Source organism: Manis pentadactyla, chromosome 4 (assembly GCF_030020395.1).
Source record: "Manis pentadactyla isolate mManPen7 chromosome 4, mManPen7.hap1, whole genome shotgun sequence".
Taxonomy (NCBI): Eukaryota; Metazoa; Chordata; class Mammalia; order Pholidota; family Manidae; genus Manis; species Manis pentadactyla.
This window is the reverse complement of record NC_080022.1, coordinates 166,756,889-166,773,881: the sequence shown is the minus strand read 5'-3', so window position 1 is coordinate 166,773,881 and position 16,993 is coordinate 166,756,889. Positions and strand designations below refer to the sequence as shown.

General features: G+C 44.5%; 1 protein-coding gene across 4 annotated transcripts in view; it reads right to left on the bottom strand.

Moving 5' to 3' along the window:
• Positions 1-5,329, bottom strand: part of SKAP1 (src kinase associated phosphoprotein 1) — a 259,792-nt gene extending 254,463 nt beyond the window's left edge. For 3 of the 4 annotated variants that reach the window (XR_005023578.2, XM_036879685.2, XM_057501395.1), the window contains exon 1: positions 4,679-5,329. Coding sequence is in view for 2 of the 4 variants with exons in the window: in XM_036879685.2 (XP_036735580.1) it covers positions 4,679-4,724 (46 nt within the window). In the remaining 2 variants the exon portion in view is untranslated. The remainder of the gene's footprint in view (positions 1-4,678) is intronic. The other variant, XM_036879686.2, reaches the window with a different exon arrangement.
• Between the last annotated feature and the right edge of the window lie 11,664 nt (positions 5,330-16,993).

Below are 16,993 nucleotides of genomic sequence, written 5' to 3'. Positions count from 1 at the left end.
TATGAGTGACTGTATATCATTGTATGTTTTCTAAATTTTCTACAACAAGCATTATTACTTTTCTGATCAGAAAATTTTAGCGTAACAAAGGAAAAGAAATATGGTTGTATTTCAACTTTTGTAATTCAATTGACAAGTAAGTTCACCTGCCTAGAAGACAACCCAGCATGAAAATTTCAAGCAAAAAAAGACTGAGCAGCCAAAATGATACACTAAGTCCATGCCTAAAGGTTTGGGTACTGTGTTCACCAAGAAAGCCCTTCATACTTTCTTTTACACATATCTTTTTTTTTTTTTTTGTAGATAATTATTTTTTTATTGAAGGGTAGTTGACACACGGTATTACATTACATTAGTTTCAGGTCTTTTACACATATCTTAATTCCAACAAATTTGATTATCTAATGTTCCATTAGCATTGGGGACACAGATACACAGAGAGAGAGATGCAAAGCGATAGGCCTGACCTAACAGTAGGAAAAAAGTGACAAACATAAAAATATAAAACAGACATAGAATCCACAAAGCAGGTCAGGGGCATTTAGAGCATAAACATCCCTAAACAGCTCAATATTATTTCTGTAAAGTATTATAATAGATATTCACTATATTAACTCTTGAGATAAAGTGTTCAAAGGCAGTCCCTTTGACTGGCTGGTTGAGGAAGTGAGAAAAGTCCCTAATGCAGTGTAGAAAAATATTGATCACAAATGTTTCTAATAAAAAGTTAGAGTGCTTAAAGAGAATAACCTCAGCTATCCAGAGCAACTCATACCTGCGAGTTCCACAGAGTTGGAGTTTTATTATATTGAAAAGGATTTTATGGTTGGCTGCAACGACCAATACAAAACTGGAGAACAATCTGGAAGGAAATGATTAATGACGGCTTCTTTCCAAGGAACTTTAAAAATAAGTAACCATAGGTATATCAGAATCAGTCAGTGTTAATGCAGCAATTGCTACTAAATGCAACTAGGTTGTGGATGTTTTGGCTTTAATCCAGATTCCAAGCAGGATTTAGGTACTTTGTATGTAATTGGGGTCTATTAGCTATAAAGGTAAAGCCACTAGGTCCTATTCCATCACATAGCACAAATTGTGAACCACAGAAATATTGATTTTACCTCCTTCATACTTGCCTCTTGTGCTTCTGACATCAAAAGCACAGCTAGAAAGACAGGGAAGAAACTGATTATGTTTATATCTGTGGAACAAAGATTATGCAAACTGCCAGCACTCCACTGTTTTTGTTTTCAGTGTAGTTATCACAAAACAAAAAGGAAAAGATAACTTCTTCTGAAGCCTGATTATTTGAAAACAGACCTGAATGTTTCCTCCTCTTTCAATAAGGCAATAAACACCCTTCATTTTCCTTATCTATGAAGTACTTATTTGCTGATATGGACTAGTTACTATTTCTATATGAGAGTTTGACAGAGTCTATCTGAGGAAGCTGTTTCCTGAGTTCTCTAGAAGCCTCTAACTGCTTTAACATTTGCCAAAAATCCAAGAAAGTTTAAAAAAAAATTCCACCTTCTACACCCCACCAAGGGCTGACAGGAGATAATGACAGCCCTCTTAGTGGTCCGTTAGCATTCTAACTTCTCCAAGCTTCTATTTATTGTTTGTTGCTTTTTCTTTTAAATAACCTTATTAGTTGCTTATTCCTGATTACAAAAGTAAATACATGGTCATTGTCACAGTTCAAACATGAAGATATATGAAATATAATGAATAATTTCTCTCTCCTCTACCCTCTCACTCCACTCCCAAGAAAAGCAATGTTAAGAGCTTGGTGTATATTCTTTCTTACTTATTTCCAGACTTACACAAACATATATAATACATGGAAGTATTTTTGGTTTCTTTTTTGTTTTCAAACAAAAATGGAATATTATATATATTATTGTGCACCTTGCTTTTTAGTCTTAAAAATGTTACACTTTCCATGACAGCACATAGAGATCCATCACATCTTTTTTCATGGCTGTAAAATATTCTGTAAGATGTTAATTCATTCAAAGCATTCACCCACCTTCCTCAACTCATGGACATTTAGGATGGATCTTTGTACATAGACCTTTATGTTATTTTAGTAACACACATTCCTGGAAGTGGAGTTTCTGGGTCAAATGAAATATTTTCAAATGTTTAAAATTTTATCCTTAATTTTAGGTCCTCAGACTTCCGGTTCCCTTCTTCATTATGCAAAATTTTGGCATAAGCATTTCACAGTGCTTTGCATATTTTATTTTTAAATGCACACATATTATGTCAAAAAAACTCCCATCACTTATTCTTATGTAGTTATAAATAAATAAATGCTTAAATTATGACTGTGATGGCCAACGTTAAATCACTGTGCAAATGCTTATGCCTTGGTTTATGAAAGCAGTAATTCATTGTGAAAACTCCACCCCAACGGCCATGTGGCAGCACTGAAGTGGCAGCTCTGTCACCCTGCAAGTCCCTCCATTGAGTGACAATATAGAGATCAAGACCTACATATTCTCTAATTGTAACAGTTTACCTTAAAAAAGTGTTTGTGTGTTGGGGAGACAAGTAAACAGCAACAGATGATAAATTGATAGTGATCATGGGTTTCTAATATCCATAAATAATTTGTAGTGCAGTGAATAATTCTGCTGAACTACACCAGAAACTGTGTTCCATAAAAAAAAAAATCTACGTAGCCAATAAGTTGCTATGATTACATGAACCTTTCAGAAACATACCCTCAAAAACATTTTTTCAATAGAATGGTTGACTCCCATTTTTACATTTTTTCTCTACTTCAGATTCAGACGCTAATTGCAAACTTAAAAAAAAAAGCCTTAAAGAACTACATTAACCAGTGAAGCTCCTTAAAATTTAATCTCAGACTCCTCTGTACATTCCGAAGACAGCAGCACCAACAGAGATTGTTAAGACACAGCAAGTTTGATACAGAAGTATGTGACATGCAATTAATCTCCATTCATACCCTGCTCTACTTGTCAGCAAACAAAGGTTCTGTTTTAGAAGGAGATCTGAAGACTTCAATTAAAAACAGTCAGCTAACAAGAAAATAATCTAAACTAAAGGAAACTGGCAGGTGCAGAAATGAGTTGTTCACCAAAGTGTCAGTTTTGAACAATAAAGAACTGCACATCAAAAATGTTGAAGGAGTGGGTTTCATTTTAAGTCTCTGAAAATATAAAGGAATTTTATTTTCGACCAATGGTGCACACAAAATGGAAGTATAGATTAACAAGCTTGTAGAATAGGTTTCCTCTCATCAAATGACAGATACCGATGAAAAGAATCACTTTATATCTTTTAAATGCAAGGGCAGAATTAAACTTTTTGCCACAGTTCCTTCTCTCCTGGAAACCAGACACTCACAGCCCCCTTTAACATTGAGCATGGAACCAACACATAGGGAAAGATTGGATTGTTTCTTAGACAGCCAGATACTCTTCTACCCTGCAAATACTTTTCTACTCTGAAAGTTTATATTTACTCAGGTCATAAGTGAAATGGATTTTGGAAACTTCACCTCAAAAGAAATACCTACTTGACAGGTTTTACATAGAAGCAATCCAGAATGGAAACTGTGCTACAAACAGAGACCAAAAAGACTTGCCAAATATTTGATTAGGAAGCATTATACCAAGATAACAAGGTAATGGAGATATAAAACCAATTAAATTGAGACAAACTGAAAAAAATACTGCTTGCCAAAAGTATGACCAGCCCAAAGCAGGCCATCTGTTAAATATGTGTCAAAAATGTCACTTAGATGCCAAAAGGCTTAATTCTGAGCAGTTTCCTCCTGGGACCCTTATGTAAGCATGGATTCCAGACTTCTGTCCTTCCTGGAAGGTCAGTTACAAGAAAATTAGTTACTTTCACCAGAAAAAGTGTGAACCAAGCAGTTGATATCGCCCATTAGCGAAAAGTCTCCCTCCAGTGCTAGAAGGATGTGTTTGCTGAGCATGGCCTTTGCTCTTTAAAAGGACTGCTTAGGCACTGTAGTTTGAAGGTGAACACACAACAAAGGGACACTTCTAGAGAAGCAAGAAAACTAACACTGAGTACCAGCCTGCCCCGGGGGGGTAACGAGACCCCCAGAAGTCTGCAGGCTGGCAATGCAGGCGTGGGGTGTCGGCGCAGACGAGAACTCCACTAACCCCCAGGCCATGGCTGACAGGACCCCATGAGCCCCTCAGAGCCCCCTTGAGAGCCTCAGGGAGCCCTAAGCGGGAAGGTGAGGGTCTTCTGGGAGAGGTCACGGGGTCAGGACTGGGAAGGCAGGAGGCTGAGACCTACAGAGAACTGGGGTGTCCTGAGGAGAAAGGGAGAGGCTGTAGACCAGGCCGGGTGGCAGGGCGGCCCAAGAACCTGGCCTGAAGTTGTTCAGAAGTCTGGGAGGTGCAGTGGAAGGGTGGAGAGGCCTTGAGGAAAAAGAAAATGTGGAACTGAGCGGAGTGAACGGGGACCCTGAAGTGAGTGAAAATCTGGCTTAGCAGAGTTGAGGGTCTACACGTCTTGAGGTTCTAGAAGGTGGCGGCGATGGAACTGAAAGGAGAACCCGCCTTGGGAGCCCCTGGCGTCTCCCTTCCTGCCCTCAGCCCAGCACCTGGGGGCCTTCCCGGTGGGGTCAGGGCCGGGGCCTGGGGCCGGGCTAGGGCGTTACCTTCCAGGAGCCAACGGATCTCCTCGGGGAGGGCGACGGCCTGCATTTGGCGGGAGTGGGGCCGTGAAGGCCCGGCGCTGTGGCCGGCGGGCTGGAAGGCGGCGGACCGCGCGGCGGAGGCACCTGCCCCTCTGTAGCCGCCCGCAGCTGCCGCGGGCGGGGCCTCAGGGCGGGGCCGCGGGCCCGGGGCGCGCTCAGGAAGTGGCGCGCGCGGCGGCGGGGGGCGCGCCCCGGGGCGTGGGGACAACTGGCGCGGTGTCCGCGCTCCTCTCGCGGGCCAGGGGTGCAGAGCTGGCGGGCGGGGAGCCCGCGCCACGCGGGGCGGAGGCGGTGCCGCTGCAGACCCCCCACGCCCACCAAAAGGCTTCGGGCGACTCAAAGGACTTCCTCTACTTGGGAGGCTTCCCACCCTAAGCACTGGACAGTTGGGCTCAACGGGCAAGTTCAAAAACCACGGTCGTGCCCAAAATGGGCGTGGAGAGGCGGAATCCGAGGAAGAGGTTAGTCCCCAGCACGCTTCGCAGCGCGCAGTTCCCGATCCAGGTCCACGTCCACGCCCAGAACAGGGGCAGAACGCTCGCTCCCCCAGGCAAACCGGGATGGTTAAAGGGAATGACCCGTAGTCCCCATAAATGATACAAAGCCACCGACGTTTGGAAGAAGCAGCGCAGCATGGCTGCAATAGACACAAGAGCCAACGTGCCCCTTCCTCCCCAAGGCTGAAAGGGTGTGAGAAAAGGAAGGGGTAACTGGGGAGAAAGCTTGAGGGAAAGGGGAGCCAAGCCCTTTCTCTCTAAGAGCTGACAAAGGCAGGAAAGGACAAGATCACAACAAAGTATCTCTCCTTCCCAAAGTACAGGTGTCAGTTGTCCCAGTTGTCCTGTGGTGCCGAATGTAACAATGCAAGATGTTACTATTGGGTGGAGCTGGGTAAAAGGTAGACAGGATTGCTCTGTATTTTTTATCATAAATTCTTACCTCAAAATAGTTTTGTTTTAAAGCCTAATAGGCCAAGTGCCATGAAAAAGGCCGTAAGTGCCATGAGCCATAAAAGGAGGGAGGTGAGTATAACAAAAGGAGGGACTTGCTGCTGTGCGTGTGTTTAATGGTGCATGTGGCACTTGAGATGGGCTCTGAACACTCCAGAATTTGAAGGGGCAGGAGGGCCTTCCAGGTGGAACACAACCAGAGTAAACAAAAATGGAAAAACCTTCTGCTTGAGGACCAGCTAAGAACCCTCTTTCCTGAATGATGTAGGGAAATTACGGTTGTCAAGAAAAAAATGAAACTATTGTGAAGGGACTTGAAAGTCAGAATGAGGATTTTGAACTCAGTTGCGTGTGCACTGGGGAGCCATGGACAATTTTTGGGCTGGGTGTGACCTAACATGAGCCCCTGTGTAGTTGTGATCTCATCCATCACTTCATTTCTACCATTTTCCTTCTTGGTGAAAATGGATTTTCTCTTCTCAGACTCCACCTACAGAATATGTGGGGAGGATGGGAGGGGGAAGAAAGAAGACACAGGGAAGATGGCTGAAGTGGTTTTTACAGTAGCCTCTGGGGGAATAATGACAGAACTATTGATATGGGGACAGGAGCCCCGAGGAGAAACTGTCCAGAAAGATCTGGGGTAGCAGTGTCCACCTCACGGCGTAGTTTCCCCTCCAGAGATACAGTCTCAAGGTTGGGAGCATGATCCTTTAAGGACTGTAGTAGGTTTGAGCCATCTTTATGTGTCCATGTCCTGCGGCCTGAAGACGAATGGTGCCTTGGTGGCAGGGTCACATGATCGACCCACAGGTTGCAGCAGATTGGGGTTTGGGGGGGACAGAGGTTGGCGATAGTCTATGGGGAATCTGGCTCCTGCTGCTCCTCCTTTTTGCCCTGGAAAAGCTAACAACGGGCAGGCTGCCTCCTCCAGGCTCTGGAGCAAATACCGGATCCCTGCTGGCGCATTTTTACCACACTCGCTACACCTTTAAGATTGTAGCTGCTCTGGAATCAGTTTTGAGCACTCATGACATGTTAAAAAGCAAGGAAGGAGATAGGGAAACTCTCTGTACTATCGTTGCAATTTTTCTATAAATCCCAAACTCCTAAAAACAGCAAGGAAAACAAAATCCCTCCTATATGTAATCCCAGCACATTATCTTGTTTTCCCTCTCAGCAATGGGACAAAATTTGCCAACCTTCCCCTCTTCTTCAGGGATATTTGTCAGATATAATACAGGCTACAAGCTAATACGTTGCTTGATAAAGAGCAGTAATCCCAGGTCGTTGCACATCCTGTCGGGCCTCACTGCTTGTCATAGCTTACTCATACCGAGGGAAGCAGCAGAAACTCATGGCATCCGTATTCTACATCCATTCTGTGCTTTAGAGAGACAAGGGCAGAGGGAGGTGCAGAGCTGGGTAGTGTGCAGGGGAGACTGGCAGATTCCAGTACGGCGTTGTCGTGTTGCATCAAGCGTCCTCATTGCAGACAGAAACCTGCCTCCACACATGAGTGCAGCCCCTCCTTCCTCATCTGAGGACCCTGGTTCAGCAGTCAGTCTCACTCCTAATGACATTCTGTTAAATGGACAAATTCCTTTGAAGCCATGTCCTTCTTTGAAATCCAATTTCGCATGAAGCCCCGTCTGATTGGGGGTAGCCATGGAAACCACACCGAGGAGTCTTAGAGGAGGTGGAGAGAGGCAAGGCAAAACGTGATAGTCAAGAGTCCTTCACTGCTCTGTCGGAAATATCAAAGGGATCTGGAGAGGTTGGCAGCAGATGAGTCCCGGCCCGGGGCCTGTTCTGTGTGGCTGGGTACCATGTGGCTGTCATGGAAGTAAGCAGCCAGCTGTCTCTGCACACAGGCAGGGGGATGGAGCAGAATACACAAATCCCAGATCTGTCTGCCTCCCTCCTCTTCCCATCCCCCCAACCCTAATTCCAGCAAGATCTTAGCATCCCCTGCTTAGCAGCCTGCCCCTTAAAGGCAAACAACAAAAGAATGACAAGGTTAGAATACAAGGCCCTCACAGATAAGCGGTCCTTTGGAGCACAGGCCCTGAAATTAATCTGAAATTCCTTGTAATTAGATAAGATAAGGATATCTAAAGAGATGCAGAGCAGCCAGGAATGGAGTCCTGCAGCACAACATGCAGAAAATACACTGCCTGGTCCACTGGGGCCCCTCACACACTGTCAGCAGACAGAAGACACAGAAAACAGGGCCCATGCCAGCCTCTGGGCTGCTTGGAGATGCTGTCTACATGTTCTCATGCCAGGTGGGCACTCACTAAATATGCATCCGTGGGGTGTTCAGAGGGCTCGATCAAGAAGAAACAAAAGCATCTGGCACCCAGAATGGCACGGGGTAGAGACAACTGCAAGCAAACCGGGAACCGGCTGGCATTGCTTAACCCTGGGTGAAATGGGTCTGGAGAGGAGACTGTGGAGGGCAGGCTCTTGGGCTTTATTCTGAGCTGGTTATTGATCCCTGGATGCTGGGTCACGACACTGGCAGAGCTGACGTCTGCCCTGTGCATGTGCGGCTGCTGCATCTCAGCCCCTTAGTCCCAACCCCATCAACTGGGTTTATTGACTCTTTTATTGACGATGCTGGGGCCTAATGAGGACAAGAGCTGCACACTTCATTAAGGACTGTGGGAGGAGAGATGATGCATCCTGCCGGTGCCAAAAGCCAAACTCACTGCGAGCTTTGCCCCAGAAGCAAAGCCTCATGCCACCTCTGAGGCACAGGAGATGGACGCAAGGTGTTCACTTGGACGCATCACTTCAGTGGTCTTAAAATAAAGGGTTTCCACAGCTTGCCAGAAGCCTTGCTCTTACTAATTAGCTAAGCTTTTGACTTAGAAGTGTCCTGTTATACACACACTCACACAAATGCACTTTGGTGGTCTCCCCTTCCAGCTCACACTTCCACATTCTCTGCACTGATACATACAACAAAGTAAGCAGGTTCTCATATCACATCAGGGAACCAAAGCAGGTTCTCAGTGCAGCAGTCTCAGAACAGAATGAGGGACTATTAGAACTTAAAGAATCTTCAAGGTGATCAAAGTCAAGATGATCACCTTTTTTGTTCTTTTTCTTATCTTCCTATCACCGTTCTTATTATGTTTTCCTTATATTTCCCAATCACACTTTTCTTTTTTTATCTTCTCTCCCTATCTCTTAGACCACATTAGACTTCCCCCATGGGCACTGCTGAACCCAGCAGAGGCCCTAAAGACCAAAGAGGTTGCTGACTCTGACATTCGCTGTCTTTGATTGGCTCTCTTGGGAATCTGAAGTGCAGGGGGTGGGGCCACAGAGAATGTGTCAGCTGTAGCCAGATGAGGCTGTGCGCTCTCCGAGGGACATGTGCAGGCAGTCTATGCGGTTAATCAGCATGGGAAGCAGTTGGGGCCAAGGCCAATTTTTAGGCAAGATATTTGCAGACCTGGTAACTTTGGAAAATTATATAGGAGTAATCATTTCTTTTGGGGGTGATTATGAGAGTGAAGATGAATAATAGAGGGATAGCAATTTTCGAAGGTCAAACTGGCTTCCTTCGGTTTCATCTCTTATTTCAAAGGTAAAAGTTTGAGCTCCGTAAGCACGCTTCCTTTATTTCGGCCTTTTCCTCTTCCTCACTTGACTACAGGTCTTAGAATTCAGAAATGGGGCTGGGGGATTCAAGGTGAGAGAAGGAGCAGTTACTCAGAATCTGATTGAAAGTTCTGGCCAGCATGGCACACATACACACAAGCTTTGGAGGAATTTTCACACTAAGAGGAGCTGATGTCATCTGACTAGAACTGCCAGTATCCACAATTACAAACAGAAACCCTATCTGAAGTCAGAGATAATACCAGCAATGGCTGATTATTTCAATGTTAAGAAACTGGGTAAAAATGCCTTTCCTCTAACAGACATCTTATGTGTAACAACTTCATGTCCCCAAAATACATTCTTTCCTTGCCTTCAGAATTGTATCAGTGTCAACTTTGGTTTTTGCTTTCTAAATGTCTGTTCCCCAACATCCCTGGGCTTCCCTTCCAGCAGCATCTTCTACCAGCATAAACCACGCTCTCTTCCATATACAAGACAGCACTCCGAGTCCCTGATGTGTTGCTTTCAAGCTTTCCTTTTCCTTCTCTTCTAAAGGATGGATTGTCCCTCCTTCATTCTTCCTCTAGAATTCATGATCCCACCCTTTCCCACCACCTTTTAGATCTTCGATCTCACATTCTTTTTTCATCTTGAGACTCCCTCTGTCTGCTAACATTCTGGGTCTCCTTTATCCTAAAAACAAAGCAAAACAAACAAAAAACTTCCTTCACCCCTGCTTCCTTCTCCAAATCTCATCCTTCTCTTTTCCCTTATCAGAGCTCTTATCCCTTCTGTTTGCCTGCCTGTCTTTGCACCACTGAAGTGACTCTCCCAAGGGCAGCAATGTCGTTCCTCCTTCTCAGCTCTTCTCAGCCTTTACCAACCTCTCTCTACATCCCTGAGTGGTATCAGCTACTTGCTCGTGCTTTAAGCGCCCAACCTCCTCAGCGCTGCCCTGTCCTGGTCTTCCTAACTATTATTTCTCTGCCTCCTTCTTTGGCTCTCTGCATCTCACCTTCTGGTCACAGGTATCCACCAGTTTTATACTCGCCTTTCTCTTCTCCCTCTCTTTCCTTCTCAATTTTCTCTTTGTTCTCTTGAGTCCCCAGGGGTTTTATTCTCCCACAGCTCCAACTTTCCGCTACATGCAGATTCCTTTTCTCATTTATACCTCTGTCCCACATTTCCACCTGGATACCTGAACAGTTCCACCAATTTGTTATTTTCTCTCCCCTAATCCTTGTTATGACAACAAAGCTCAGTGAAAAGGATATGGGTTTATGAGTCAAAACAACCAGGATCTCAACTCTGACTAAGCTCTCTACCAGCTCTAAGACTCTGGGAAAATCTCTACCATCCTGTTATCTCATCTGTAAAATGGCAATGCTAACAGTATTTGCAAGATTGTTGTAAGGCTTGAAAGAGCTAATACATGATGTGCTTTTAACTGCCTGAAACATGGTAGGTGCCTCATAAATGTTACCTACTATTATTATTTCACATTCCCTATCACAACAAGCACCTGAGAGGTGCTATATGTGTGTATATATATATATATATATATACTGAATTATTCATAATCTCTCACTTGATCCTCCTTCCTCACTAAATATATATTTGAGGCGTGACTGGCCAAGTTATGGGCGTTATGGGTTCACCAAGGATGAGAGTTTTTCCTCTTTGAAAAGCTCACTTAGTTTTAAAAAGATGGCAAGTGTGGCCTTGGCTTCCTTGGCACCAGGCTCTAACAGAGTGGCACAATCACCCTGTAGATTCTTCCTGTCCACCTCCAAAGATTTCCTCCCGGCCCTATCTATTCTGGAATACTTGCAGTGTTCTCCAAACCACAAGGGCAAAACACTCATCTGGAAAGCATGAGATATTAACTCCTTTTTTCACTCACTGTGGCAGAAACCAAATTTCTACTGTAAATACAGGCCCCAGAAAGAACCAATCAGAGGGCATATTATATCCCAGGTGTCAGTAGCCTCTTTAGTCTGGATGGCTGCTAGCAGGGCTGGATTCTACAGAAAGGAGGTGGGGAGGGGATAGGGAGGGGTGATGGGATAAAGCAAACAAGAAAAAAAAAGGAAAGAAAGAAACTGAATGAGAAACTGAATGAAAAAAGTGAACACATGGAGAAACAGAACACAGAAGAAAATAAAGAAGCTCCCATACTTCAGAGGATTAGAACTAAATCAGATGGATCCACTCCGTTTCCTAAATCATAATTTTAGTGTGTATCATGTTCTATCCCCAACGACACTGAGAAACTTCAGGGAAGGGCTGTAAATTCCTAAAGAAAAGTGCATTTTGTGGAAATTCAAGCCATTATTATCTGCTCCTGTACTTTTTAGCATATGCACTATAAACACAATGACATGTCTTATTGAGTAATATGTGATATTCCACATCATGAGACTATTGATGCAGAATTTCCCTTTCCAGAGCTCAATATTCCAATCAAAGCCTGTTGTGTCACATCATTGAGGCCATCTACTTAATGACAAGTTGTAAGATGTATACTACAGAATGTTCATGTTCATATTATGCTCACAGTGCTTAAAATCTCCTCTAAACAGCCTCTGCTCCCAGCCTATTAAGGTGCCTGTGTTATCTACACTCCATTCAATGGTGTGGAAATAATTGTCTTGAGACTAAAGGAAAAAAATTGATGGTCACGAGCTGAGTCAGCACTTGTGTTCTTTTCTTACTCTGTTGAATCAGGTGTTATTTACCTCTTCCACCACCTGGGACTCCTGATAAGTCACTCCCCTGGTAGCTTTTTCTAGGACAGTGCTGTGGGGTCTTTGGAAGAAGCAGGGATCCCTCATAACCCATATTGTTATCAGCACAATTCACACAGCTATGAGATGTGCAAAGTCAAAACCACCAAGGGCTCTCAGGCAGAGGGGGCCCCCCTAGCTCCATCTGGCTGCTCTGAAATGTGCTCATGAGTTGGAGAAGGGCTCCCCTCAACACTGGGGCCCATTAGCCTCTGAGAAGATGCTTGCATTCTGACAAAGTTGGGATGTGTTTTGGTTCCCCCATTTCTGCTATCCCAGCACCTCTATCCCAGAGCACTCCTTTCAAAAAACCTGGCTCTAAAAAGACCCCACCTGTTAGAAACAGGTGGGCCCTTTTCTCCATCTCTTCCCCTTCCGCTTATCTCTGGGATGAAGGACTCAGGCTGGTGAAGGAGAGAAATTGCCCCTGGCAGCTGATAGTTCAGCAGTGAGGCCTGCGACTTTGCCTTTAAATATCAAACACACACAGACAACACAGTGGCAGCATGAGGGGTTTCCATGGTGACAGAATGCAGGCCACGACCTCTATAAATGTAATCAGAGCACTGGGATTGGTATGTGAGACAGGTTTAATTTCTCCTCCAGTGGAAGCTCTGTGGTCTGGGCCATACATAGGCTTCATACACTGACAGACAACCTGTTATCTTGGCCAGGGCAGCTCTGCATATGGCAACCCTCTCTGCACTGGAGCTGCTTCCTCCAACTTCTGAGAAGGCTGCAGGACATAAAAGGTCACTCGGGACTAGAATCTGGAATGGCAGTCTTATCGATACCTGGCATTCCTGCCCAGCGTTGTCAGGAGGTGTGACTGTCCCTTATATGAAGAACAGCTGTGGGATGGTCCAATGAGAGCCAGACTAAGGACTCAGAAGATTGGCTGAGGTTTTCATCTCTGCTCTGTCACCAACACTGTGACCTTGGGCAAGTCATTTAACCCCCAACTTTCAACATCTTTCACCTAGGGGGGAAATGCTTGGGGAAGAGAATACTGAGGGCTTCCAAAGTCCCCAGGAGAAGATGGTACCCAATTATGCATAATGGATGGGAATTCTGCAATTCCCAAAGGAATCCTACCCCAGAAAGTGAGTTTTCCATCTCACCAGTCCCTAGAGTGGCTAACCCTAATTCCATGGCTGTCAACAGAGCTCAGGGATTTCTACTGCAGGGCCTTAGCAGCACTTCCTCACCACTACCCTGACTCGGAAACAAACCAGTACGTGATTTTTTCTGAGCTGGCCCAAAGTAGGAGTCCAGAGTTTTGTGCAAAACTATGGGGAAACAGAGGCTCAAGAAGAATGTAGCAATGTCAAAGGAGCCCATAGCTTCTTTCCTTGAACCCCACTCTGTCTTAGCAAAAAGCTGCTCTAGCCCTTTCATTGCTGGCGTCCTCTGATTCCATTTGCCAATTCACATGCGATGCTGGCAGATTTCAGGTACCAGTCACCCTGCTTCTTGGATTTCTTTCACTGTTCCAGGATAGTACCCTGGAAAAAAACCAAAGTTTGGCCTAAGAGATTCCTAGGGCTATCTGATGCATTTTTCTTCCCAAAGGGAACTGATCCATAAGATTCTCCTCTCACAATCTCAACAAAGATCTCAGAATTTCAGATCTGGAAGGGGCTTTAGAAACCCTGTAACTTATAGGGAAAATACTAAGGCCCAGACTGGAGCAGTGATGTGCCTCATTATGCCAAGTTAATAGCAGAACAAGGGTGTCAGGGCCCCACGGCTCAGCTGAGTGCTAATTTACCTCTTGGATGCTTTTGAACCTCAAACTGCAGCAGAGGGGAAGTGGGGGAGGATTCAAAGTGGTTGTTGAACATTAGAATCAGGAAATGGTGATTTGGCTGAATCTACAGATAATAGCATTACCACTTCCTGTGTTAGCTGATGCCAAGGGAGAGAAGATGGGGGAAGATTCTGGAGAATAAAACAGTTAAGTGAAAGGACTGTGGGCCTCTACACAATTGTCCTCAGGCAATCCACACTGCTCCTCTTAGACCTCTCAGGGGAGCACAAATGTGGTTTTTCAGGGGGTTTATTGGTTGATATCCAACACAGAATCATGAAATCAAAGAATAATGGTTTATAGGATCTCCAAGAGAATACGGTTTGCCAGAATCTGGTTTACCATTATGTCTTCCGGTAAGTAAACCATCTAAACAGGTAATTTGATTGTCTTTCCTTCTCATTAAAGGACCCTGTTCCTCAACTATAAATGAGGAAATAAGGTACCTGCCAGCTCTAACACTCAGAATTCCATGATCCTAAAAGTAGAGACTTCCCAGCCTTTTCCAGGACCCCTTTTCACTGTTTGATTATGCAAGCAGTAATGCACATCTCACAAGTAGCTCATTTCCCAAGCTTAGCATCATCAGTGTGCCAAACACCAAAGGTATGTTAAACTCCTAGGGGTTCCCATGGACCTCAGGCCAGAATGGGAGCATGCAGTGAAACTCCTTCTGGTGTTTTAAGAAGAAAGAGGAGGAAACCTGTTATGTTTTACTCATATCTGTCCAAGTTAACACACCAGCTAATAGGATAACTTGAGGCAGGGCAGTCATGTTGTATGGAATCACTGTTACAGGTTTAGTCCTCAGTGGACCCATCAACTTCACAAGAAAAGGAAAAAGGAAACAAAACACAACAGAACATTTCTGTTCCTTGGAACTTCTGCTAATCTTAACTGCAAAAAGGCCTTGGATATTCCTTCAGTCACAAAGGGAACCAGGAATGCCAGGGTGGATTCCTTCCTTCCTTCAGTCAACAGTTGTTAAGCTCCTACTTCGTGCAAAGCGGCAGGATACAAACATGTGGAGACAATATAACTGCCCTTAAGAAATCTGTGACCTGGCAGTTTTTAATATTCCTATTCTCATGCTTGGACCTGAACACATGACCTACAAAGGCTATGTGAATATCATTTTTTGTTAAATGACAAGGCAACACTCTTTAGAGACCAAAATACTGGCCTGTTTAATGCCTCAGTGTTAACTGAGTGCCCAAAGATGTTTAGTGCCAAAGCAGAAGCTCCCAAAATAAACGTTCAATTAATGTTTCATGAGGACAACGCAGGTCCAGAGCCATGATAGGCAATTGACTTCATGGTATGGTTTGAGTAACATTGAAAGGCCACCTACTCCAGATATCTCCCCAACTCTGATGTGTCACAGTGCATGAAATCTTTACCATGAGGGCCTTTACAAAGTGTCATCTCTACAAAGTCTTAGTGAAAAGGAGTATACTTCATCAGTTTCATTTCAGCAGACATGAACTGCATACCTGGTAATGTACCAGAAACAGTGTGAGGTAGTAAGAATCATAAATAAATAAGACATGATTACCAGGCAGAGCTAACATGTTACATTTGCACTCTTTATCCCATTAGTACACATCAGTTTATCGGATTATTAGTTGTCCTGAGGGGCTGATGTAGGATACTGGCAAGTAAATTTTGATAGGACATGAAAGCAGGAAATGTCTGGGACATTGAGCATTACCCAAGAGATTCAGGCCTGCATGAATATTAAAAATTAATTCTCAATATTAAAATCAACTTGAGGGGCTGGGTACCAAGGAAAGATGGAGAACAAAAAGTATCCAAAGGTAAGCAAGCAATGCCTTTCAGAACTTTTTCCCTGGGAACTGTACTCATTGACCTCTAGAATCTTGCCATCTTTGGTCAATCTTACTAAATTCCTGGCTCAGATCTGGGCTTCCCCAGTGGCTTCTCTTTGTGCTAATAAAGGTTGTAGTGTGGTCTCCCAGGCACTACCAGGTGAGATCACATGAACACTCTGTCCCTAAGTCCACTGGATCCACAAGCCCCATCTCTCAAATGTAATTATCTCAGTCCTTATCTCTCCTTTCTTCTCTTTCTGACATTTCCAGGGGCATTTCACAGACTTGTATCACTTCTGTGTTTGCCAGCCTACCGGCTCTTCTTTGTTCCCTTGGCTCATTCTGAAAGTACCTACTTTTACTATGCTGCCCATGAGATGTGGCACTGCTTACCCTTCATCTGACAGAAGCTTTGGTATCCCTGGTGGTTGGGTCAACAGGGCTTAAGAACCACCACATGCTGCCTTCCACCCAACTTCGTCCCTGAGTCTGGCCCATCTGCAGACTCCATCCCTACTTTTGTGATTTTCTTTCTCTCAACAGTCTCATTGTCTTTCCAGTAGCTTGGCTTCCTTTGTGTTAGTCAAGTGTCTTTTGACTGTATGAGACAGAAACCCAAATCAAATAGCCTTAGACAAAAAGGAAAATTAATTGTCACCAAGATTCCAAGGAAGGTTGAATCATTGCACAAGGAAGGGCAAGAATATAACTAGGCCTTAAATACAACTGGTCCTTGAGTCCCTGGATTCCACTGTTTCTTAGGCCACATGGGGCAGGCTCTCTGGCTCAACCAGGGTCAATTGTGGCCATGGAGGCAGTGTCACTAAGGAACACAGCAGCTCCTTCAGCAACCAAATGGGTGGAAAAGGGAGAGAGAAGAATCCTAGACAACATGGATTGCTATTTCTGGAAGAGGGCAGAGTAGTTGAACAGAAAAAGTAATCTGTCTATCACATCTTCTGTTCTTCAAATTTACCTGTATATGGCTGCACCACATACAAAGAGTTCAAATTCTCTCTCACGGGACTTCTGGGCCCTTGAAAAATCAGGGATGTGGTCAGACAGGGGGTTTAGGTCCTTCCTCCATTCACTGGAGCCTCAGTTCCAGCCTGTCTGGAACTCTGATATACTAGGTGTTATATATTTGGTTGTGAAATGTGCAGGGTGGACCCAGATACCACAGAGATAACAATTCACCCCCTTCTTAGCCAACACTCCCTCTCCTTCCATCTTCCCTAGGTCACTAAATGGTATGCGGATAATCCAGTTACCAGATCTAG